This window comes from Aquarana catesbeiana, linkage group LG02, assembly GCF_042186555.1.
Source record: "Aquarana catesbeiana isolate 2022-GZ linkage group LG02, ASM4218655v1, whole genome shotgun sequence".
Classification (NCBI taxonomy): Eukaryota; Metazoa; Chordata; class Amphibia; order Anura; family Ranidae; genus Aquarana; species Aquarana catesbeiana.
This window is the reverse complement of record NC_133325.1, coordinates 355954685-355979330: the sequence shown is the minus strand read 5'-3', so window position 1 is coordinate 355979330 and position 24646 is coordinate 355954685. Positions and strand designations below refer to the sequence as shown.

General features: G+C 39.1%; 2 protein-coding genes across 3 annotated transcripts in view; one reads left to right on the top strand and one right to left on the bottom strand.

The window, feature by feature from the left end:
- Positions 1–24646, top strand: part of NF1 (neurofibromin 1) — a 496399-nt gene that overhangs the window by 295704 nt on the left and 176049 nt on the right. For both annotated transcript variants that reach the window (XM_073615002.1, XM_073615001.1), the window contains 5 exons: positions 7692–7850; positions 9519–9616; positions 13530–13676; positions 16013–16159; positions 16248–16358. In XM_073615002.1, the coding sequence (XP_073471103.1) occupies positions 7692–7850; positions 9519–9616; positions 13530–13676; positions 16013–16159; positions 16248–16358 (662 nt within the window). The remainder of the gene's footprint in view (positions 1–7691; positions 7851–9518; positions 9617–13529; positions 13677–16012; positions 16160–16247; positions 16359–24646) is intronic.
- On the bottom strand, positions 19738–24244 carry OMG (oligodendrocyte myelin glycoprotein). Its single transcript, XM_073615003.1, has 2 exons — positions 21601–24244; positions 19738–21234 (listed from the first exon to the last, which is right to left on the bottom strand). The coding sequence occupies exon 2, from the start codon at positions 21226–21228 to the stop codon at positions 19951–19953; it is 1278 nt and encodes a 425-aa protein (XP_073471104.1). The 5' UTR covers positions 21229–21234; positions 21601–24244; the 3' UTR covers positions 19738–19950.

Sequence of the window (24646 nt, the reverse complement as noted above, 5' to 3'; positions counted from 1 at the left end):
TTCACCGCTGTGGGTGCAACTTTCAGACGAAGGGTTTCGCAAGTGGCTTCATAAGAGGGTTCTCAATTTTCTGTTTGCTCCTCTGTGTCCTGTGATGTATGGTTAAGAAATTAGGATTTTTGGTTTACCTGTAAAAAAAAAATTCTTGGCATCTATCACAGGACACACAGATCCCTCCCCTAGGCCTGTGTTTCTCGTTGCTTGCTACAAAACCAAGGCTTAGCTGAACTGGGAGGGGTTATGATGCCTACTTTTTCCTTTTTTTTTTTTTTTTTTTTTATATTTCTGGCCAGTGTCCATTCACCTGAAGGGGCAGCATAACCCAGCTTCTTATGGCTCTTAAAGCGGATGTTTTACCTCTAAAATAACAAACACCCGCTGGCACTCTAGGCTCCGCCTTTTCTCTGTCCTGTGAGGAGAGAAAGAGAACAGCGCTGTTATACTTGGGCACAGCACTGGATCGAGAGAGTGCTCAGGTAAGTGTAAGGGGGGAGGGGTGAGAGAGAGAAACATGTCGTATGTCCCCACTAGGACATATTTTACCTTAATGCAGGGAATCCAATAAGGTAAAACATGTTCTGCCTTTACATACACTTCCTCTGTGTCCTTTGATGTACTCCGAGAAAAGGATTTTACAGGTAAACAAAAAATCCTAATATTGCCATGGGATCTTTGGAAAGGTCCTTCTGAGCTGCATATGATAGGGGTAACAAGGATAAGTATAATTTTATACAAAGTGCCTTTCGTAGTTTTGAGTAACTTTCTTTTTAGAATATTTGCAAAATGTACAAAGATCTAAGGATAAAAGTATTATGCTTTTTAGCAAGCATAATATCCTCACCAATAATTGTCTGTTTTTACTTACTGGTGTAAGGTTTTTTTTACACCTGTCAGTTCATTGTGTTTATATGCTTTCACAAGGAATGTTCTTTTTTTTTTTTTTTCAACAATCACAATAAGGGCCCTTTCACACTGCTCTGTAGCAAAATCGCAGTAAAAACGCATATGCATTTTTACCACGATTTTGCGGTGTTTCATATGTGTGTTGTGCGTTTCTGGTGGGTTTTTGTGTTGCCTGCACTGGTGAAAAATGGACATGTGACTCAAACACAAATCATGGTGCATTTTTACCTCAATTTCAATAGGAATCTGCGTTTCTGGTGCGGTTTTCAACACTGCATCAAAGATGCAGAATGCAGAACTTTTCAAAATGCACCACACCTGCAGCGCAGTGGTGTGAAAAGTCTCAAAGGACTTAAAGGGAAACTTTTTTTCTTGCAGAGGAAAAACGTATCTGTGTAAAAGGGGCCTAAGAGACTGCACTCTGTGGAAACAAGCTCGTTTTACCAAGGCAAAACTTTTTAGGGTCCGATTACAAGAAACCTGTTAGTTTAGCTTTCTTTTAGGTTACTGTGTGGAAATAAAACCATAAAATATGTTCTGTTTCTATTAGGATTGCCACATACAGCGGGGATCGAAAATGTGGGCACCCCAGGTAAAAATGTGTATTAATGTGCATAACGAAGCCAAGGAAAGATGGAAAAATCTCCAAATGGCATCAAATTACAGATTAGACGTTCTTATAATATGTCAAAAAAGTTAGATTTTATTTCCATCATTTACACTTTCAAAATTACAGAAAACAAAAAAATGGCGCCTGCAAAAGTTTGGGCACCCTGCAGAGTTAATATCTTGTACTGCCCCCTTCGGCAAGTATCACAGCTTGTAAACGCTTTTTGTGGCCAACCAAGAGTCTTTCAATTCTTGTTTGCGGTATCTTTGCCCATTCTTCCTTACAAAAGTCTTCCAGTTCTTTGAGATTTCTGGGCTGTCTGTCACGCACTGCTCTTTTAAGGTCTATCCATAGATTTTCAACAATGTTGAGGTCAGGAGATTGTGAAGGCCATGGCAAAAACCTTCAGTTTACGCCTCTTGATGTAATCCCCCGTGGATTTTGAGGTGTGTTTAGGATCATTGTCCATTTGTAGAAGCCATCCTCTCTTTAACTTCAGCTTTTTCACAGATGGCATCAAGTTACCATCCAAAATTTGCTGAAATTTTATTGAATCCATTTTTCCTTCTACTCGTGAAATGTTCCCTGTGCCACTGGCTGCAATACAACCCCAAAGCATGATTGATCCACCCCCATGCTAAACAGTTGGACAGAGGTTCTTTTCCTTAAATTCTGTGCCCTTTATTCTCCAAACGTACCTTTGCTCATTCCGGCCAAAAAGTTCTGTTTTATCCTCATCGGTCCACAGAACTTGTTTCCAAAATGCCTCAGGCTTGTCTATATGTTCATTTGCAAAGTTCAAACGCTGATTTTTGTGGTGAGGACATTGAAGAGGTTTTCTTCTGATGACTCTTCCATGAAGACCATATTTGTACAAGTATCTCTTTATAGTGGAATAGTGTACCACAACTCCAGTGTCTGCCAGATCTTTCTGGAGGGATCGTGCAGTCAAACGTGGGTTTTGAATTGCTTTTCTCACAATCCTGCGAGCTGTTCTGTCTGATATTTTTCTTGGTCTTCCAGATCTTGCTTTAACTTCCACTATTCCTGATGACTGCCATTTCTTAATTACATTCCGAACAGAGGATATTGACATCTGAAAACGCTTTGCTATCTTCTTATAGCCTTCTCCAGCTTTGTGAGCGTCAACTATTTTCAGTTTCTGTTTTCTAGACAACTGCTTAGAAGAACCTATGGTGCTGATTGTTGGGGCAAGGTCAGATGAGTCTGGCCATTTAAAACCTTTGAGATTGACATCACCTGGTCTTCCCAGACGATGATTGAAAACAATCCATGACACTGGCAGGTCTCAGCTTTGCAAAGGGGGCAGTGCATGCTATAAATTCTGCAGGGTGCCCAAACTTTTGCAGACGCCATTTTTTTGTTTTCTGTAATTTTGAAAGTGTAAATGATGGAAATAAAATCTAACTTTTTTTGACATATTATAAGAATGTCTAATCTGTAATTTGATGCCATTTGGAGATTTTTCCATCTTTCCTTGGCTTTGTTATGCACATTAATACACAATTTTACCTGGGGTGCCCAAACTTTCGATCCCCATTGTACACAGTTCTCTTTTTACATTATATGGACATTTATTTTTAGGCGAAGAAAAGGTTTTGGCTTGGCATGCATTTAAAAACTAGTGCAATCAGGTCCCAAAAACTAGTACAAAAAACATGCTAATGTCAATATGTAAAGTAGGTCAAATATAGCAGTGACTTAACCATGTGATATAACCACAGTTGTTACAATGTAAAACAAAAAAAAGCCACGCTTATTACAAAATAGTGTGAACGACCAAAACATTCAATGAATCATAACTGCATATTGTGACAATAGGCCACATGAAAGTGACAGTTATTAAAGAGAATCTTCAAACAAAGTTCATCAACAAATCCAGCACCAAAGAGGATGATCTCCTGTGAGAACCACCACCTCAGGTAATAGGGACACTTACCGGATCCCATTGACCCTCTAGCTCTAGGCGCTAGGGCGGTGCTGACGTTGCCACATTTACACTGACCCCGTGGACTACTTTTGCCAGAAAAGAGATCATCAAGCTTGTTTTACTACAAATGCATGTAAGTGCAATTATAAATAAGCACTAAGTGATTTTACACTATTGAAGCGCTTTGTTTCCCTATATACCTGTATTCTTGGTAATCGTCATGACTGGCCTGGAGATCAGCAGTGGGAGCTGAGTTCCATAGAACTGCATTTCCATCTACAACATCCCATAGAGGGTTATGACTATAGCTCGTTTGACCTCTCTAGAGATAGTGGGCCAATAGGATCTGGAAAGTGTCCCTATTACCTGAGGGGTTCTTACAGAAGTAGTTTCTATTATCCTTGGTGCTGGATTTCTTGATTGACTTTGTTTGAAGATTCTCTTTTAATAATTATCACTTTTTCACGTGGACCATTTTCACAATATGCAGTTATGAATCATTGAATGTTTTGGTTATACACACTATTTTGTAATAAGCGTGGCTTTTTTTTTTTTTATAATGCAATCAAGTGCCTATTGTGTCTAGCCAATTAGATTCTGCTGCTAGTTTTATGCATGTTCCCAAAATATCCATGTGGGCTATCCTATTTATTTATGCCCTTGTAGTAGAGGATAGTAATGTTCACAACCACGTAAGATTACATTGAATGCACCATTCTTGTTTTTATGCTACCCATTTTGCTTCTTCCTGTTGTAATTTTGTGATTGAAAATATCTTGTTCAGTTGCTGAATTGTTTTGAAAGGTGCAGCCTTCAAAGCTGTCAACCTGCTTATTGCTTGATTTCATGGTTGCCCGTGTGTGTGTGTATATATACAGCATCTCACAAAAGTGAGTACACCCATCATGTTTTTGTAAATATTTTATTATATCTTTTCATGTGACAACACTGAGGAAGCGACACCTTGCTACAATGTAAATTAGTGAGTGTGCAGCTTGTATAACAGTGTAAATTTAATGTCCCCTCAAAATAACTAAACACACAGCCATTAATGCCTAATCCGCTGGCAAAAAAAGTGAGTACACCCCTAAGTGAAAATGTCCAAATTGGGCCCAAAGTGTCAATATTTTTGTGTGGCCACCAATTATTTCCAGCACTGCCTTAACCCTCTTGGGCATGGAGTTCCCCGAGCTTCACAGGTTGCCACTGGAGTCCTCTTCCACTCCTACATGACGACATCACGGAGCTGGTTGATGTTGGAGACCTTGCACTCCTCCACCTTCTGTTTTGAGGATGCTCAATAGGGTTTAGGTCTGGAGACATGCTTGGCCAGTCCTTCACCTTTACCCTCAATTTCTTTAGCAAGGCAGTGGTTGTCTTGAAGATTTGTATGGGGTCGTTATGTTGGAATACTGCCCTGCGGCCCAGTCTCCAAAGGGAAGAGGGATCATGCTCTGTTTCAGTATGTTACAGTACATCTTAGCAAAGTGTAATTTATCATGTGTTGTCACATGAAAAGATATAATGAAATATTTACAAAAATGTGAGGGGTGTACTCACTTTTGTGAGATACTGCGTACACACACACACACTTACATATAGGCGTATGTATGTATATCTATATCTATAGCTATAGATATATATATCCATAACATTATGACCACTGGCAGGTAAAGTGAATAACCTTGATTATCTCGTTGAATGACATCTGAAAGTGGATGGGGTATATTAGACAGAAAGTGAACAGGTTGTCCCTGAAGTTAATGTGTTCAAAGCAGAAACTATAGGCAAGTGTGAGGATTTGAGCGACTTTTACATGGGACAAGTTGTAATGGCTAGACAACTGGGTCAGAACATCTCCAAAACTGCATCTTAAAGGATCTGCTACTGATAGCTTAGTTCCAGGTACACAGTATATTTTCAGCGGTCTAGTGGAGCTCATACTTTGAGGGGTTAAGATGGGCGGACATAGTGTTGTGGCTGATCGGTCTATGTGTTGTGCGTATGTATATAATTATTTTTATTACCCTAATAAGGCTATACCTGTTGGTTCATGGGCAAAAGGAATGATTTACATGGTCTGTTCCTAGTCTAAAATTAGGATCCCCCCCCCATTTGTGATGAATGTGAGAGGTGGGGATATCTGATTTAATTAGACTTTAATGTGCTTAGGTTTATTAAATGACTTATTGACATATGATCCCACATGTTACAGAAATAGAAATTCAACACCTGATGTTAAAGCAGAACTCTGGGATTTTCAAAAATCCCCCACACAAAACACGAAACAGTTATAACATTTGTGAAATTTCTTACCGATGAAGAGAAATGTCTGATTGAATTTTCAGGAAGTCAGCTCTGTGATTCAAAAAATGCAGCATCTTTAATGGCAGGGAGGATCTCTTAGAACAGTAATTACATCATATCCTCTTCTCTCTCGCTAAACTGTAATCAGACTACATTTCCCATAAATCCTTGGGATTGCAATGTATGTGCGAGGGTACACTAGGCTAGTAAATGTAAATGTGAACAAGCCCACTTCAACATAAATCACACCTCTCATTCTGCAGCCAGCAAGCCATGCTACTCACTAACACACACCGTATGATAGGTTACAGCCTTATAAATACAAAGCATTTTAATATAAATGAATATAATATTTAATGCATTTTTAATATAAATGCAAACCAGTGGAACGTGTCAGGGACCACCAGTGTAGAGCGGGGATTATTAGAAATCACTTGTATGACACAGCGGGGATATTAAACACCGCGGGATATCAATGATCAGTGCTATCATATACAATACCTGACACAGTGGGAGATTCCCACTGTGTCATACAAGTGATTTCTGATAATCCCCACTCTGCACAAAGATAGTGGCGGGGGGTTAGTGCAGCAGGGACCGAGTGGATGGGCTGTGACTGGCAGGAGCAGAAGAGGAGGGAGGAGAGGACGACACCTCCTCCATGGGAGGCACAGACCGGGGGGGGGGGTTTGTGGGACTCCTTCCGCCCACTACATGTCTGCTTCCTCCCTGCTCACTTTCAGGGGACTGCAACTGGGAGTGTCAGACCGCTGGCTGAGGATACGGGAGGGCTAGCAGCCAGTGGTCTCGCAAACAGGAAGTCGCCAGGCAATAACGGATTTTCAGCAAGTTCAGCAGCCTATTACAGAGGAGCTACAGAGCTCAGAAAAACATGGGTGACTGACATAGTTGGTGAAGGTAGGAGATCAGCAACATAGACATGTAAAAAAAATTATTTGCCCGGAGTTCTGCTTTAAAGTTGGAATTGTGTGAATGAGATGGCTTCCCATGTTTCAGGATTGATGGTAACAAAATAATGATCTTTTTTTGTGATTGCAACACATGGACTGACTATTCAGTAAAGATCTGTCCGACTATTATCAGGATTTTAAACCAAACTCTACGCACCTTTTTTTTTTCTTTCCTTTTTTTTTTGCCGTAAGGGGGATGTGTGTAACCTTGACTTTAAGGCCTGCAGTTTTCTCTAGGCCACTGTCATTGCTCTGCAGTGTTTTAGGTGACAAGTGACTTTTCATTAATCTAAACTATTTTCTAGTCCTCCAGGCAGGTGATTTTTGTGTTGTATTTATGTAGCTGGAAATCCCCTTGCCACACAATGAACATATTTCCCATTTACAACTACAGAAGCAAAGCTCAGCTTAATTTGGTCAGTGCTTAATCGGTATTGGCTTTTTTGAAACCCTGCCTGAATCGAAATCATTTTTTGTTTTAAGTTGCAACTAAAAATTAAGCTGGTCTTGAAGCTAGTAATAAGCCTAACAGGTCAGCGATGAAATGGATTCTGCTCGGTTTAGAAATCAGTGTACAAAGTTTGTGAGCTTTCTTCATGATCAGTTTGGAAAGGTGTAACAATTTGGAAAATATTCTGTGGACAGTATGTTTCTCTTTTGCCATCCTATGTTTAATGAAGGCCTTCTTGGTGGGACAGTATCTAGATCAGCCTTCTAGGTAGCCAGTTAAACAGTGTTTCATTTTTGGTGTCCTACAGTTAATCTGCTTATTAACAGCTCAGTTACTGTGTATATGCTCCTCACCCATTGTCTCCTTTGATCTTTTTTTCATTACCTAAAATGTATCATAGTATATTGATTTGTAATAAAAGTATATCAGATACTTTTAGTTGAGCTTTTTTTTCACCACCATTAAACGCATTGTGTTTTTGTTTGTTGTATTTTACAGGTTGTGAGCCAGAGGTTTCCCCAGAACAGCATCGGTGCAGTTGGAAGTGCTATGTTTCTCAGGTTCATTAACCCGGCCATTGTGTCTCCTTATGAAGCAGGGATATTGGATAAGAAGCCACCACCCAGAATTGAACGTGGCTTAAAGTTAATGTCTAAGGTAACTTACTCTCTTGTTCAGGGGGCTACACATTCTAGCATGTTCCTTTATTTTTCTCTCATCAGCAGTACTAAAATATGTCTTCTAGTGCTGTCTGTATCCTAAAGTGTGCAGGCCTAAACATTATGGAAATCGCAAATCTTTTTTTAAAGTGCGTGTTCACTTTTGCTGTCAGATTTGAGAAGAAACCCCCTTATTTGTCTGTTGTGTTCCCATTCACACAGCATACTTAAAAATATTTGTCAATATTTCATACCTGTCTAGTTTCTTTGGAGTAGGCCTTTGGACAGTCGGCAAGCTACTCTGGACGATTTCAAAGTGAAAGTAGGACTGAATGGAGACAGACTGAGTTTCACTCACCAACATACAATACAAACCATGCTTTGAGATCTATAACTCTCTCTTGGGAAAGACCGTCTAAAGCAGGGATCGATCTCCAAACTATGGCCCTCAAGTTGTTCAGGAACTACAATTCCCATCATGCCTGGTCTGGTTTGACTGACAATGTCTCATGGGATGTGTAGTTTTGCAACAGCTGGAGGGCCGTAGTTTGGAGATCCCTGGTCTGAAGTTTAGTTACAACTGATAATGAGCACCGCCAGCACAGTACGAGCAGGGTTAATTATGGTAAAAGTTAATTACTCTGTCCCCTCAACAATATATAGCAGGGGTATATGTTTTCAAAGAAAGCCTAAAATATTTAAGTTATTCTATGTGAACGTAAGCATTTTACAATTATGAAGCAGTTGTTATCCTTATTTGGCTTCAAAAATGATAAAGTACACTTTTTAATATCAATCTCTAAAAAGAGGCCACTTTTTCAGGAAAGGTACTAGTGCACATGTTTTGCGTTTATAGACCATTTCTCTTGTGCTTGTTGAGATGGTCACTTTGGGTCCTGTACATGGTAAACATTCTATGCATCTATGAAAATGCATTCATAACAGGTTGTATGAATGCTAGCTGAAGCCGCAAGTGAGTTTTTGTAACCTCATGGAGGATCACATTTAGTGCTGATACTAAAAACATGGGAGCTTCTTGCTTTTTTTTTTTTTTTTTTTTTTTTTTTTTTTTTTTTTTTTTCCTGTGTTTTTGATAATTTAGTTATATAACTAGATTGGGATGGATGCTATTCTATCATGTATCACCTAGGGAAGTTTTGTCAAAACTGATCACTTTTGCCCTTTTCACTAGAGGATTACTGCTGATCATTGATTGTTTTCACCTTTATAAAAAAAAATGTAAAGATGAACTAACATGCATCCTGCATTCCCTCCCAGTCCCTGCTGTACTCAACTTCGAGGATGCTGAACTGTCTGTGCCCACGCAGCCAATCCAGCCATCTATGGGTGTGTAATCCTTGCTCCTCTTCTCTCCTTAGTGCAATGCTGCTGGAACAGATCGGAGTGATGCTCTGTGATGGCGCTGACTAATCAGAATTGCTCTGATCTGTCCCAGAAGCTTTGCACAGAGAAGAGTGGGGATTTCACAGCCCTGGACCCGCCTACATGGGCACTACTGATAGCTCAACATCCCTGGAGGTAAGTACAACGTGGGCAGGGTGTACGGTGTTGACCACATTTTTTTTTTTCAGTAAAGGTGAACTAACCCTTTAAATATTGATGAAATTTTAGTGCAAATAATTTCATGTTTAAATTATGTTGTTAGATTCTTCAGAGCATTGCCAACCATGTCTTGTTTACAAAAGAGGAGCATATGCGCCCTTTTAATGAATTTGTGAAGAACAACTTTGATGCTGCACGAAGGTAAGAAAAGATGTCTGTTCTTAAAAATGTAGTGCTCTTAAATAAGACACAACATGATGAGATTGTACCAAAGTGAATAACATATTTAAAAAGTCAGTTCATAGTCCACATGCTGTGACTGGTGAGTAATATGTTGAATCTGTTTTATTAAGTTTCAAACAAATTTTAAACAATAACGAATAAACACAGGCAAAGAATAACACAATTCCTGTGACACATTTCCAAGATGTATCAGGTCAGGTATCAATGGCAGAAGGCGATTGGCCCATAGTTTAGAGTATAAGCAAATGTCACTGTTGGTAAGTGAAATGGGGCAAAAGCTTACCACACAGTGTAGGATCTTTCCTTGGTTTAGGTAAGATTGTACGAGCTTTCAAAGCTCATCCCGGGAAAGGAAAATCAGTGGAAATGGCATTATATGTTTTCATAAGAAGTGGTATAAGGGAATCCTGGAAGGATTTATAGAAACGGGTCGAGTAACCATCCAGTCTGGGCTTTTGTTGTGTTTGAGGGAAGATATTGCCAGCACAAGTTCGTCCTTGATGGTCGCTCAAGATCTTGCACTAAAGCTTAGGGATAGTCGGAAATGCTGTGGTAGCAATATATTCGTCAATTTTAGGTTGAAAATCCTCAGGCAACATGTTAGGAGAGCGTGGAGGGAGATTGTATAGTGTGGCGTAGAACAAACTAAACAGCTTGTTAATTTCCGTAGGATGATAGGTAAGTTGGCCATCAGGTAGTTTAAGTTTAGGAATGGAAGCAATGCTATTTTTAGCATGGAAGCCTCTGGCCAGCATTCTACCTGGCTTGTTAGCTTCAACATAAAACAGTTTGTGTTTTTTCCCCTAATGGACATGGTCTTCTGTTCGAACAAGTTCAACAGTTTGTCTAGTGTCAAATAAGGCAAGACTGGTGAGTAATATGAAATATACAGGTATATCCAGGAAAAAGATCCTCCACCACCTCTTACCGGATGGTTTTGACCACCTAATTACAAGCGGTCAAAATGCGCAGTTCTGCTCCAAAGAGAGTACTAGTTCTCAGAGGACTTGATCCACCAGCATACACCATCAACTCTGGATTCCTCAGCATCAAGACAACCGAATGACACGAGGCAGTGAATATCCTTGCTGCAGTGTTCTGCTAGATCCGTGACTCCATTTCACATGTGGCGTTTGGCTTCTCTGTTCTCGTTAATATCAACTTAACAATTCTCTCATGGTAACTTCATGCCAAACCCTTGTCTTTACTGCACCCTACTGTTTATAAGCAGCGAAGGCAAAATATGCTTTCTTGTCATTTTTTTATGGCAAGTAGACACTGTTCTACCCAATTGAAGTGCTTTTGCTGTTGCCGCATACCTGGTCTCACCACTATTTTTCTGCATTTTATTTTAGAATGAATAAACTTGTTCCTCTTAGTTATTTCAGTCTTATTTTAAAATAAATAAAATTAAAGTTCAGCTTTAATTTGTTAGTCAAGTCCATCTAAATCTGCTAGTGCATCTCACGCAATCCCAGATTAACACTGTTGTTGTCTGTGGTTGTCTCCTTTGCTCCTCCATCTAGAGTGGAGGCTCAGACAGTAAGTGTTACTAGCTGGATCGGCAAGTGAAAATAAGGCCTCAAGGAGGAACTATACTCGCCTTGGCCCTAGCGGTGCGGCGTCCAGGAGCTCCCAGCCCTACCACTGACGTTTTTGGGTGACCGGCTTATGGGTCTCGATCGCAGGCCGCACTCAGTGGCCAAGCGGGGATGGCGTCACTCCTGCACATTTATGGGCGCTTAGTCAGATTTGGCATTGCCGAATTTGTACAGTGAGCTGCGTTTACACGGCTTACTGTAAAGGGGCGGACAGTCTGGTAAGTAACTTCAATGTGGAAGAGACACAGCATGTCTTTACTACATTAAAATTCCTGCCTCTTCACTTCTTTTTTATTTTTAGCCTAAAGTTCCATTTTAAAAAAGAAAACTTGGCAACCACATTTAAGGATTGGTAAGCTGCAATATTTTTGTTTTTTGGATTTATTACCAAGAAATTTTAATTTAAAGAAAATGGGGAAGCCTGAAAATAGGGTCGTTTGGGTTGTTTCTATGCTTTTAAAGTTAATTTTACTTATAATGCAAGATACAGCATTGCCTTATAACAGAAGGTATTTAGACATTCCCACTTCTCACTCTGCTTATAGTTAAGTGGGTGGAGTCATGCAAATAATTTCCTTTTTCCTGTTTTAGCCACAAGTGTATCAAGAATTGCTAATATACAGCACAGATATAGCATCATTATAACTTGCATTGCCTACTTGTTTTCCTTCAAAGGCAAATCATTACCTACATGCTTAAAGTATAAAGGCAAAACTTTTTTTTTATTTTTTTTTTTTTTTTTTTTTTTACATTTTGGATAGAGTGGAAAGGGATTAGAACACCTGTCAGTTTTTCATTGCTGTCTGTGCCCCTGATTTCACTTTCACTGAAAGTGAAAAAAAAATCTCAAATTTTGGGTTGTCTACAGAAAATAAAGGGGAAATCTTCCAATGAAGACATTAATTCTGGTGACCTGGGGTAAATCTCCCCTGTGGGACACAGATTGTAAAAAAAAAAGTTTGAGGGTTTATAACCCTGCCTAACTCTTAAAATGTTCTAGTATGCAATTTCATAATTCTCAGTACACATAGCAGCAACCTCCTTGTGCCTGCCATGCTTCCTCTCCAACTGTAGGTGTAATCTCCAACCCTGAAAAGCCTCCATGAGTTGTTGCCTTGTGCAGCATGCTTACAGAAGAACTAAATGTAAAAAATGAAAAGTTGCAGATAGGAATGCTTTTTATTGCAGTAAAGTACGTGTGTCTTTAGTTCCACTTTAAAGCTGAACTCCAGGAATTCAGAGGGAGTCCCGCGAAAAAAAAAAAAAATTAAAAGTCAGCAGCTACAAATACTGCAGCTGCTGACTTTTAAAATTAGGACACTCACCTGTCCCAGGGTCCAGCGATGTCGGCACCCGAGACCGAATCGTCCCTCAGTCCTCGGGTGCTGCCGCCGCCATTCTCTGTAAGGGAATCAGGAAGTGAAGCGCTGCAGCTTCACTTCCCGGTTCCCTACTGCGCATGCGAGAGTCGCGCTGCGCTCCCTAACTGGTCCCCGCTGTCTCTGGGACCCGTGTGTGTCCCAGCAGACAGCGCAGTGGGGACGGGAGGGGGCGTAGACTCCCGTGGGAGTCTATGCCGGAAGTGGGTGCAAATACCTGTCTTAGACAGGTATCTGCACCCCCCTCCCCCCTGAAAGGTGCCAAATGTGACACCGGAGGGGGGGAGGGTTCCGAAAAGCGGAAGTTCAATTTTTGTGTGAACCTCCGCTTTAAGTCCAACAAAGTGCACGCCACCTCTTGGACTTATATTTTTAATGTACAGCTTTATTTTTCCAGAGCACTGTGATCATAGCTTTCACCCTACTTTCATCGCTGGACCTTCTAGTCTCAGCTCCTGCAGAGTTCTATGCAGCCACTCTGCCAGCCCCTTCCCTCCTCCTGCCTGGTCACAGAGACTTTGTAAACCCATTCGCAAAATACAAAGCATTGTGTGAATGGGCAGCAGAGGAGAGCGGAGGCAGAGCTGCTGCTGTATGAGAAGGCGGGATGTCTCCTGTCAACACCAGGAGTGTAGCGATGGCAACACTAAGTAAAAATGTAACTTAGAAAGAGAAGTCCATGAGGTGCTATTCACTTCATTGTGCTTAACACATAGTAAGCCAGCGGATTTCAAAAGGTGGCTGAGTTCTTGGAATTTAGCTTTAACAGCTTTCATTGTGCCCTACTTTACGGAATAACTAAAAACTAAATTTTTAAAAGGTATATGAATTCAACGCGAAAGCATCTCTAATCAAAAACCATGTAGTAATTTTTACCCCATAATTTCTTAGGTTCTTCTTTGACATTGCAAATAATTGTCCTCCGAGTGACACTGTTAACCACAGCCTCTCCTTTATTACTGATGGAAATGTTCTTGCCTTACATCGGTTGCTTTGGAACAACCAGGAGAAGATTGGACAATATCTATCCAGTAACAGGTGAAGATTAAAATTTTTTCTCTAATATCTAATTTTACAATGTGTCCACCTTTTTGTCTTCCACATCCTCAGAACAACATTCCGATATTAAAAGTAGCAAGAATCTACTTGCAGTTGATATGAACTCTACTGCAGGGTTCCTATACAAAGGATTATATGTTGCAGTCCTGGGGTTTGAAGGTTATTTCTCCAACAATATTTTCATGTATCCACTGTTGCAAAAAGTGACTGGCTTTGCTATAGGTTCAAACCGGAAAAGATATTGTATGGAAATTGTATTTATTTGGCCAGAGTGTATATTTGTTCATGGTCTAGTAGCAGTAGCTTGGCCATGCATATTTGCTGCCACAGTACGTGGTGAGAAGCTGTTCTTCAATAACTGACTGCATGGACAGATGCTTGTCATCCTGCTCATAAAGTTTCCATCTCTAATCTCTCTTTGTGGGTAACGTGATAAAAACTTAATTGTCACCTTTTTAGTCTTGGTTTAACTCAGCAGAATGTTTCTTTATGTGAGATAATGTTGTTGTGCGATAAACACGTCTTTCCATAGATGTATTTAGAACAGCCCTTCCAAGTAGGGATGTGCCCATAGTGTGGGTCTGGGCATTCCAGTTCTTCCAGTTTGTGTTGTTTTTTTTTTGTTTCAATGATTTTTATTGAAGGTTTTATAAGGGAACATAGTACATAACATAAAAGGTCATAGTGGTATACACATTCAACTAATGTACATCTCGGAAAGTATTTCATTACTTTTGCTGTCAGTAAAACAGAGAAAAATCAGTGTAAGCAGATTCATTCAACTTTACATATTATTTTCATTGCTCAACTGTATCCTCAAGGGCAACAAATATCCACTATCAGATAGCTATAATTAACATTAACCTTTGGCCCATATAGACCAATACTTGTCAAACGATGCACATTGTAAAGAGTTTATTGCTATGAGACGTTCAAAAGTGTAATTTGTATGTACAGCTTTAGTGATGTCTGACATGTTGATGGCTGTTGTGGATTTCCAATTTCGTAGGATCAGTAAACGTGTCTCTAGTAGTATGTGTGTTAAAACTGGCCTAAATTCTGTATGGAATTTTTTTCTATGTTCAACTGAAGAATTGCCAGCGCCGGATCTGGGGGTGTGAGCACTCCCGTTATTGCAGATAACATTTGGAATACTTGGTTCCAAATGCTTTTAACTGTAGGACAATACCAAAGCATGTGTAATAAGTTTCCTATTTGTCCACAGGCCCTCCAGCGAAGCTCCAGGGAAGAATTTCGCTATTCTATATGGAGTGTAATGCCATCTGTTTGCCATTTTGATAGCTAATTCCCAATGTTTGACACAGAGAGGCTTTATGTATTGCCCTGAATGTTTGTTGCCATTGTTCAACTGAAAAGACTATACCCAGTTCCTCCTCCCATTTGTTCATTGCTATTGTTTTTGTAAGTTTGAGTTTATCTCTAGTGATGTTTTAAAAGAAATATATACCTTTTGTATTTTGTTTAGCTGTGGAGTAAAATTGCCATATTTTGCTTGGAAGGGCTATAGTCGGTTTAGGTCGAGATTTGATGAAGTTTGCAATTCTCAAGCATGTAAACCTCTTATCATTTGGAAGGTGATATTGTGTCATGATTTGTTCAACAGATTTAGGTTGTGTACCATTATAAAGGTCTGATACATGTGTTATGCCCTTGTTTGTCACAGTTTGTGTTTTTTTTTTTTTTTTTTTTTTTTATGAGGTTGTTTGTAAAGGGTAAAATAATTTTTTTTTTTTTTTTTTTTTTTTTTTTTTTCCCTCAATCTTTTTATTTCTAGAAATTCAAAGCGGTTTGCCTCTTTCTTTACCATTTCACTATAAATTACATTTTATTGAAAGTTTTTGTCAGTTTATGAATGAACATTTTACGATAAGGCTTTGTACAGTACACTACCATGCTGTGTAGTAGTAAGAGCAGAAGCTTTGGTGCTAACAGTAATACTGTTGTTCTGGCAATGCTCCCAGGCCTGGATATGGGGAAAATACCAACATCCCCTTCTCTCCGCCACTTGGCATATTTTATTTAAATGTTACACAGATAGAAATACTAACGGCAAAAAGCATTACATTTCATGTGAATTCTTGCAAAATGAAATGCCAGTTAATTTAATATATTGTAAACCGAGTGAGAGGAATTAACTATCTGAAAAAAATCATATCGAGTCTTATGTTTCATTGACTGCTTTTTAGGAGTAAAAAAAAAGTTTAGTATGAGTTTTAGTATGTGCAATTGAAATAGACTTGTTAGGCTTTATTATTTGAAACTCTAGAGTGAAATCTCTCATGTTTATTCTTAAGGGACCACAAAGCTGTTGGCAGGAGACCATTTGATAAAATGGCAACTTTACTCGCCTATCTTGGGCCTCCAGAGCACAAGCCTGTTGCAGACACCCATTGGTCAAGTCTAAATCTCACAAGTTCCAAGTTCGAAGAATTTATGACTAGGTAATTACAGAATCTTGCTAGAGATATGTCTGACGTGTTTCTTTTGTTCAGACTAATAGATATATATTCCCCCCAATTTGTTCTATAGGCACCAGGTACACGAAAAAGAAGAATTTAAAGCATTAAAAACTCTAAATATATTTTACCAAGCAGGGACATCAAAAGCTGGAAATCCTGTTTTCTACTACATTGCAAGACGGTAAGTTGTACTTGCTAGATGTTGACCAAATACAGCAGTCGTTTTGTTCTTGCATTGTGGGGGTTTATTTGCATCTAACGTAATTTATTCTAAATTATATATCAAACTGGTACTATATTTGATTTCCTCACTAAGCTGCTTGTCTCTAATATGTTTTTTTTTTTTTTATTCAAATCAGAAATCGGTGCTTCAGTTAAAATTTCAGTAAATATTGGGGTTTTGGGGATCCGCAGTAGTGATTACGGAGTGCGTTTTTTTTGTTTTGTTTTTTTAAGAAACCTAATCTTACAGTAAAAACTATTAGGCTTCATGTACGCGGGGCGTTTTTACAACCTCTCATGAACGATTTAACTTGACAGATAGTAGCCGACATGTAAAGCGTCAGTTTTTCTGCGTTTACATGACGTGTTTAGTGGCGTTCTGTCGCTTTTGCGTTTTTTGGAAGTGTTTATATATCTAAAAGTAGGCAAAAATTAAAAACGCCTGTAAACGAAATGTGGCTAAATGCGAGTCACCGCGTTTACAAGCTGTTACAGGCATTTGGCGTTTCAAATGCCTCTGAACATCCGTTCTGAACGCATTTTTTTGCGTTCCAAAAAATGCTTCTAAACTCATCTGCCTAGAAACTACTATAAACCATCCTGTGTACATGTACTGATAAGATAACATAGAGAGTTCAGGGGCAGCTTAAAAAAACGCCCAACTGCTCCTAAACGTTCGTTTACCAGAAGCAGTGTACATAAGGCCTAAGTGTAGCCAAGGTCAGGATAAAAGCTCTATTGCATACAATATTAAAAACAAAGTCTGTGAATGCATGTTTCATTTGATTTCAATAACTTTAAGTAACATTTATTATTTTGAGGCTTTATCTTTTACTACCATCTACTCGCTTCCCGCCCACGATTGAACCTTGTGGGGTTTTTCCTGATATTTTGGGCGGACAACTCCGTCCCCACCCACAGTATCTGAACCTGGCTTTGGTAAACTAGGACCCCAGAGATGCATCATGGGAGGAACGGATGGAAGTCGCGGGCATGGTAGAATTAAGTGAACCAAATTCTTTACCATTTTATGAGAAATGTACAGGTCCACGTTTTGCTAATTGGTCTGCTAGTTACTGTATGCCCTTTATTGCAAACTGAATGACTTTGGCCATTCATTGTTTTTCCAGTACATCTATAGCGGTTTTTATATTGTACAATTATTGGTTATTCAGGCAGATTTTCTTTACATTGTGAATTATATTCTTATGTCTCCTAAAGTAAAGTTTTAACTGATGTCTGAATTTTAGAATCATTCAGGTGTTTTTTCAGGTGTTTTTTCAGGTGTTTTTTCAGGTGTTTTTTCAGGTGTTTTTTCAGGTGTTTTTTCAGGTGTTTTGGAACGTTGTTTTTTTTTTAGCAGATTTGCAAATATAGGCTTTTTTACAGAGTTTAGGCGGTTTTCATTTAGGCATTTTTGCTGTGGCCAATAAAAACCTGTGTAAGGTGTGGAGTGATGCTAGAAAAGGGGAGGGGAGCTGCTGCTTAAACTGAAAACTCAAATTTCTCACTGTTCAGGCATTTTTCATTGAAGTCTATGGGGACAAAACCGCTCAAATCTGCCTGAAAAGTAGCCCTTGTACTTTTTTTGAGTGACAGGCATTTTGCTACTGGTGATAAAACCCTCAAATGTGAACAGGGGCCATCAAAATGAAATTTTTGCTTGCGGAACATTTCTACACATAAAGCTGAAGTGTGACCAAGGTCTGAAGTATGTTCTTAGTAGAAGTTACATAAAATATTTGAGCAATTTATCTCATAAAAACGGCTCTCCTGTATGTGTGTGTGTGTGTGTGTGTATATGTGTATATATATATATATATATATATATATATATAATGTGTGTGTGTGTATGTGTATATATATGTATATATATATATATATATATAATTTTATTTTTTTATTTATTTTTTTTTTCAGTTCTGTTATTTTAGGGGTGTGGGTATAAAGTAAAACTTTTGAAGTTTGATTGTTAGAAAAAAAAAATTTGTTTTTCCTTAACATTTGTTTGGGTCCATTTATAGTAGAAAAGGGCTAGAACCACAATTGTGATTTTATGAATGATTTGCCTGTAAAGATTTCCCTCGCTTTATGATCTGAAAACACAAGATATCACCCAGAGTGAGGGAATATGTTCCACATAGGGACTAGACCGCTATAAAATTCTGATGTATGTACTAGAGCTGCACGATTCTGGCCAAAATGGGAATCATGTTTTTTTTGCTTAGAATAAAAAGATCACGATCCTCACGGCGTAAAATCTTTCACATTATACAAAAAAAATTGGGCGACATTGCAGCACTGTGGTCCTAAATCAAGTGCGATCAGGCCATTGTCTACCTTTTTTTAAAAGGACCTCATTTTATTGTAGGTGTCCTTTGGGTATTTGTGTTTCCTTTCTGTTTCCTCTGTTTCCTTTCTGTGAATCTGACAGATCTTCCTTCAAAACTGAAGATCTGGTACACTTTTTGCTGCAGATCCAAGGAAAAGAAAATCTGGAAACTTAAAGTGGTTGTAAAGGTAGAAGGCTTTTTACCTTAATGCATTCAATGTAATAAGGTAAAAAAAAAAAAACACCCCTGTGTGCAGATTCCCCCCCCCCTTCCTCTTAGCCCCCATATACTTACCTGAGCCCATTCTCAATCCAACAGTGTGCCTGAGAGCAGCGGCTCTCTCTCCCCTCACACGGCAGATTGATAGCTGTAGGTTTCTGCTGCTGTCAATTAAATTCTGTGATGGGGCATGGCCGATCCGCACTGTCTGTGTCAATGAGATCGAGCCTACAGTTGTGCCACAATAGGAAACGTCTTCCATTGGTGGCACACCTGAAAAGAGGAGGAGCCACAAGTGTTGGTCGGGGACCCAAGAAGATTGGGGCTGCTGTTTGCAAAACCAAGTAAGTATCAAATGTTTATGTTAAAAAATACAAATTGCAAACAGGTTAAGTCCTATCCATACCTAAAGAATGCTGTCCTTTTAAAAACAGGCACATCTCAGACGGAGATTTCACTAAATTCAACACCACCTCTCTCACATGATGATACTATGGAGTCCATTATCTAGAAATTCATTGTTTACCTGCCTAAAAATATGATTAATACAAGGTTTCTTAGAGAAAATAAGGCTAAATGATTTTTAATGTATCTGGACTTTTCCTAAATCAGGTTATGCAGTTTTGCAATAAAATGGTGAAAGTTTTGTATAGGTTTACAATCTTGAAAATTATAACCCATATCACTATTGGTGGGTACTACTCCTTCAGTCATAATACACTTTTGATCTTATGGCATAACAATGACATTTTTAGCACGCAGTTCTTTAAACGGTAAAGACATACAAATGTTTTAAACATTTATTGTATGAATATGCATGGATTAATAGTTTATGCATTAGTACAGAGAGATTTTAATGGTTCACATTCATTTTTTATTAAAGCAGTGCTGGTTTGTAAATCTTTAATCCTTGGCAGAGTTGAAGAGAGAATTGCAAACTTTGTCAGGCTCATTAAAAAACTGTTGAACGGTTCCCAGTTCCTCATTTGTAACATGCCATTAAACTGTTCTTATAACAAGGAAGGGTATCAAAAACAAAACTGCAAGCCACTTCTCTTTCTGTGCTGCTGAGGAGGGAGCAAGATCATTCAGTTGTACTGTGGTGGCTTGTATCTCTACAGACACAGTTGTGCTTGGCAGGGTTAAATTGTTATTATTTATTACATTATCAAAGCTCACAATAACTGTGGAATCATACATTTTAGTCTCCTCTATTTCTTTCGAATCAATTTGATTGTCTATTTCATTCCCAAAATAATTAAAATCTAAATGAATCATTCCATCTGCAGAGTTTTCATCTATCATTAGAGAGTCCTCTGAGCTTGCATGTAGGATGCTGCTTGTGTTAACTGGAGCTGCAGTTAAATCCTCTGGGTATCGTATCTTTTTGTACTGCTTGGGTTCTTGCACTTCTAAGAAAAGTGAATGATTTGTAGTAAACAATAGAATGTCGGCAGTAGTGACTTCATTTTGTGCTTCATATTCAGTTGAAAATTGCTTGGTAGTTTTAGATATTTCATTGGCACATGGAGAACCTATTACATTATTCTTTTCTACCCACGTCATAATATAGTTCATACCTTGTGTGTCTTGGCATGACCATGGGTTGTTGTACAGGGTGATCTCTTTTACATGTGTCAGGTGGTCAAAAGCATGGGTTGGTATGTAGGTGAATCTGTTGTTATGCAGGTACAGATTCTGAAGCTTAGGCATTCTCACCAATGTTTCGGGTAATATCTGTATTAAGGAATTGTTGGATATATCTATTGTTAGTATATTACTGGGCATATTGGTTGGTACAGTCCAAAGCTGGTTGTAGCTTAGGTTCAGGAGCTGCAGACTAATCAGTGTATTGTTAATGAACACTGTCCTCTGCAGGCTGTTTTTGGAGAGATCAAGCACCTTTAGGTTCCACTGGTATGCAGTGTCCAATTTATAAAGCACTTTGATGCTGTTATTTGAAGCATACAGCTCCCAAAGAGACCTTGGCAAATGGGAAGGGAGGTTGCTGAGCAAGTTGTGGGAAAGGTCTAGAAATCTCAGGTTAGTGAACCTAGTCAATTGATGGTCTATATCAGACAGCTGGTTGTAAGACAAGTTCAGATGTGTGATATTGTCCTGGAGTCCATGTGGCAATGCAGTCAGACTGCTGCCCGAACAGTCAACGTTTCTGTTTTTCATGATGCAAGAACACTTCAAGGGACAGAGACAGAAGATGTTTGGTACAGAGCATAAAAGAAACAGAAGTCCTGGTGAGGGCTTGATTTGGCAATCCATGCTTACCTGCAACCAAATATTCAGTAGAAATCTTCAATATACACACATACACTTTTTTGTTTGGCTCAATTAATTACATAAAGAAGATATATTTACATTAGTTCAGATTGTATAGATTTGTCTTGCATTGTAATATGTAAACATTAACAAATGCTATTTTTGAGACAAGTTAGCTTTTGCATTTTCTTTTTTCTGGTCCTAAAGGTACTCAGTGAATACGATTGGCATTATCCTTCTATGCTGCACATCTTGTTCAGAATGCTATTGCCATTTAACACTGGCTTCTAATGTTACTGCAGTAAATAGTACATTAGTGGCATGAATAGATCATTGCATGACCTTTTAATGTGTTAAGTCATAAATAAAACTTACCACTTGGTCTTCCCATTCAGAATCAATACATAGCTAATGTAGACAGTGCTGTTAGCTGATGGGCATTTATCCAGTTCTTGCTTAAGGATGCTTGCTTCTGGTAGTTGTGCTTCTGCCTTTCAGCTGCATTGTACTGCTGTAAGCTGGAGCTCTGTATCCATCTGATCAGCTATTCGGAGGACTGCAGAGCTGATTCTAGTGCTGACTCAAATTTATTGAGAGCATTGCATAGCCAATCCAGCAGCCAGTCTAATCTCTGAACTGGGAGCGAGCCATGGGACATAAAAAAAAATGCCCCTGTCTATATTCACACTTAAAATGTAGTCCTTCTGAGTTGTAATAGCATTATGAATAATGAAATTAATTTTATAACCAGAGTAATTTACTTTTATATGCTTTTTCAGAATGATATGCTACTTAAAGCATTATGTAGGGATAACATTTTGACAGCAATATATATCCTATTTTGAAATGAACTTCTCACCTGCATTGTGGACATAAGACAGTGCATATTTCAAATATGTACATATTTTACACAGGTATGAAAATATCAATTTGTCCACCAGCTTTGGTGTCTGAAAACCCTATCCATGAGCTGAAAGGGCCCTGCAGGGAAAATAAAGCAGGACACATTCATGCATTCTCAGAATTTCCACTAGCTTGAGGAGGTGTTTGCTTACTTGCCACCTTTTTGGGAGACAAAGTGCAGCAAAGTGTATTTCAGTTAAGATATTTACTTGATTCCCGACTATATATATTTTTTTAATTTGATGTTGAGTAAAGGTGGTATGGCTAAAAGCATAACCACCTTCCTTGTCTGTTTACTTTGCGTCCGAAGGTCTGTTTAGTAAATGCAGTTTTTCTCTAAGGCTGCATTCACACCTGAGCGCGTGTCCTTTTCAGGCGTTTTTTTAGGGTGTGTTTTTGTGCCTTTTTTAGGGTGTTTTTCAGGCATTTTTGCAGCGTTTTTGTACGGGCGTTTTGAGTTCCAAAGGTCACCAATGTAAAAAGCAGTAAAACGCCTGTAATCTGCATGAAAAGAAGCTCATGTACTTTTTTTTTTTTTTTTGCTTCAGGCAACACCACGCTCAGATGTGAACAGGGCCCATTTAAATTAATGGGATTTTGCTTGTTGGGCGATGTGAAACTTTTGAGATGAGCATTTTATGAGCTGAAAACGCTCAGGTGTCAGTGCAGCCTAAAACATTTTTTGCACAAGTAGTTTATACATGCTTACACCCACAATGGGTGGCTGGAGCAGATGCAGAATTTGGAAGCGTGTTAAAGCAGAACTAAAGTAAAAATAAAAAAATAAAAATTGTGAACAGGCAGGCTCTTTAATGCAGAAGAAAGATGCAATATCTCCTCTGCAATAAAATAGACATATCTGCCTGTTTGCAGTCCCCTGCATGCACTGTCTCCAGCACGGTGCCAGTGTGCCAGGTTAAAAAAACAACCCACGCTGGCCAATCAAGGCGGCTGAAGATCAGCATCCAGAAGAGGCCATAATGAAGATGCCGATGAGGGACCTTGTGCGTGTCTGACCGTTGCAACAGAGCTAAGTTTTTGGGGTTTTTCTTTTTCTTCCTTAGAGGGAATGCTTTTTTTTGTAAGCACATGTTTTGAGTTTACTTTTTTCAGTCATTTTTACACAGCCCTTTTCATTTTGCATGCTTTTTCTTTTCTACTTTTTTTTGTAAATATACAGATTTTAGGGGCAGCATGTAAGTTGCTACATGATGCTGCCTAACTACTTAGAGGTGCTGTTATTTGCCTGTTTAGTGATGTCTGGGTAAAGAGACAGTCCCATGGAAAAATACCTTATGCTTTTGAGTGGTAATGCAACCTCCTCCCATGTGACAGTTCTCAGATCTAGCAGCCGTTCCCAAGGCCCCAAACACAGTCACTTAACAGAGGGAATAACACAGCTGCTTCCACTAGAGTCCATCTGTATGGATTTTGGTGCTGGCTAGAAAGAGTATTTAAAATGCTAACAAGGTGTCAGTGGGTTGTGCATTACGCACACATTGTCACTTACTATTGAGATATGATAGCCTTGTGCAAGGACAGCTATGTAATACTCCGACTTTGAGTGAATATGGATGCCAGGGCTATAAGGCTCCTTTTTACACTGGCAGAACGATCAAGTCCGCCTGTCAGTTTTTTAGATGGGCTCAATCAGACCATCCATTGTCCTCTATGGACCGTCAGGTGTCGACTAATGTTTCTGTTGACACCCGCCAGCATCCGATCCTATGTGCTTAAAACGGACAGATGCGGATCCGTTCCCCGTCAGTCAAATTGGATGGCTGTCTGGTGTACAGGGACAGGCAGTCCATTTACATTCGACCACCTATAGAGGAGAGCAGGCTCTGTCTGCTGTGCATAAGCAAATTGGGCAAGGAAAAGCTATCCACCTGCTTAACGGGAATCGGCGAACAGATTCCCCACTGAGCAGGCGGACTCCTAGCGGAGTCCTCTCCATGTGAATGGGGCCTAAGTGAATGTCTTATATTTATTGCATACATATTTTGTACGTTAACAGAACTAATTTGATGTGTCAAGGCTATCATACCAAACTTGCTATTCTTTTGGCAGGCAGTAGAAGGAAGCAAAGCATGTACTGATACTTCTGTTATAGAACTTCACAAGAGGTCAGGTGGAGGTGGTGGTAAAAGTTGGTCCTCCATATTGTAAGTTCTGTGAAAAGAATCTGTTGTATTAATAGTATTTTCTTGGTATAATGAAATCTGATTGCAGTTCTCATCACTTTGTGTAACATCCATTAGTGGCAGAGGTTGCAAATCCCTTTCATCTCCTGTGACAGGGAGCTCATCAATCTGTGGCGGCATTGGAAAATGTAGAACATCATCTGGTGGAGGTGGTAGGGAGGTTTCATCATTTATAGAGTAGTCTTGAGGATGCTGTTTAGATTGTTCTACAGATCCATCTGATGAAAAACTTGTTGTTTCACTTGATATGTATGGCATTGTTGGAGTGATATTAGTTTTACTGTCATTTTCATCTTGAGTATTTACGTCTTTAT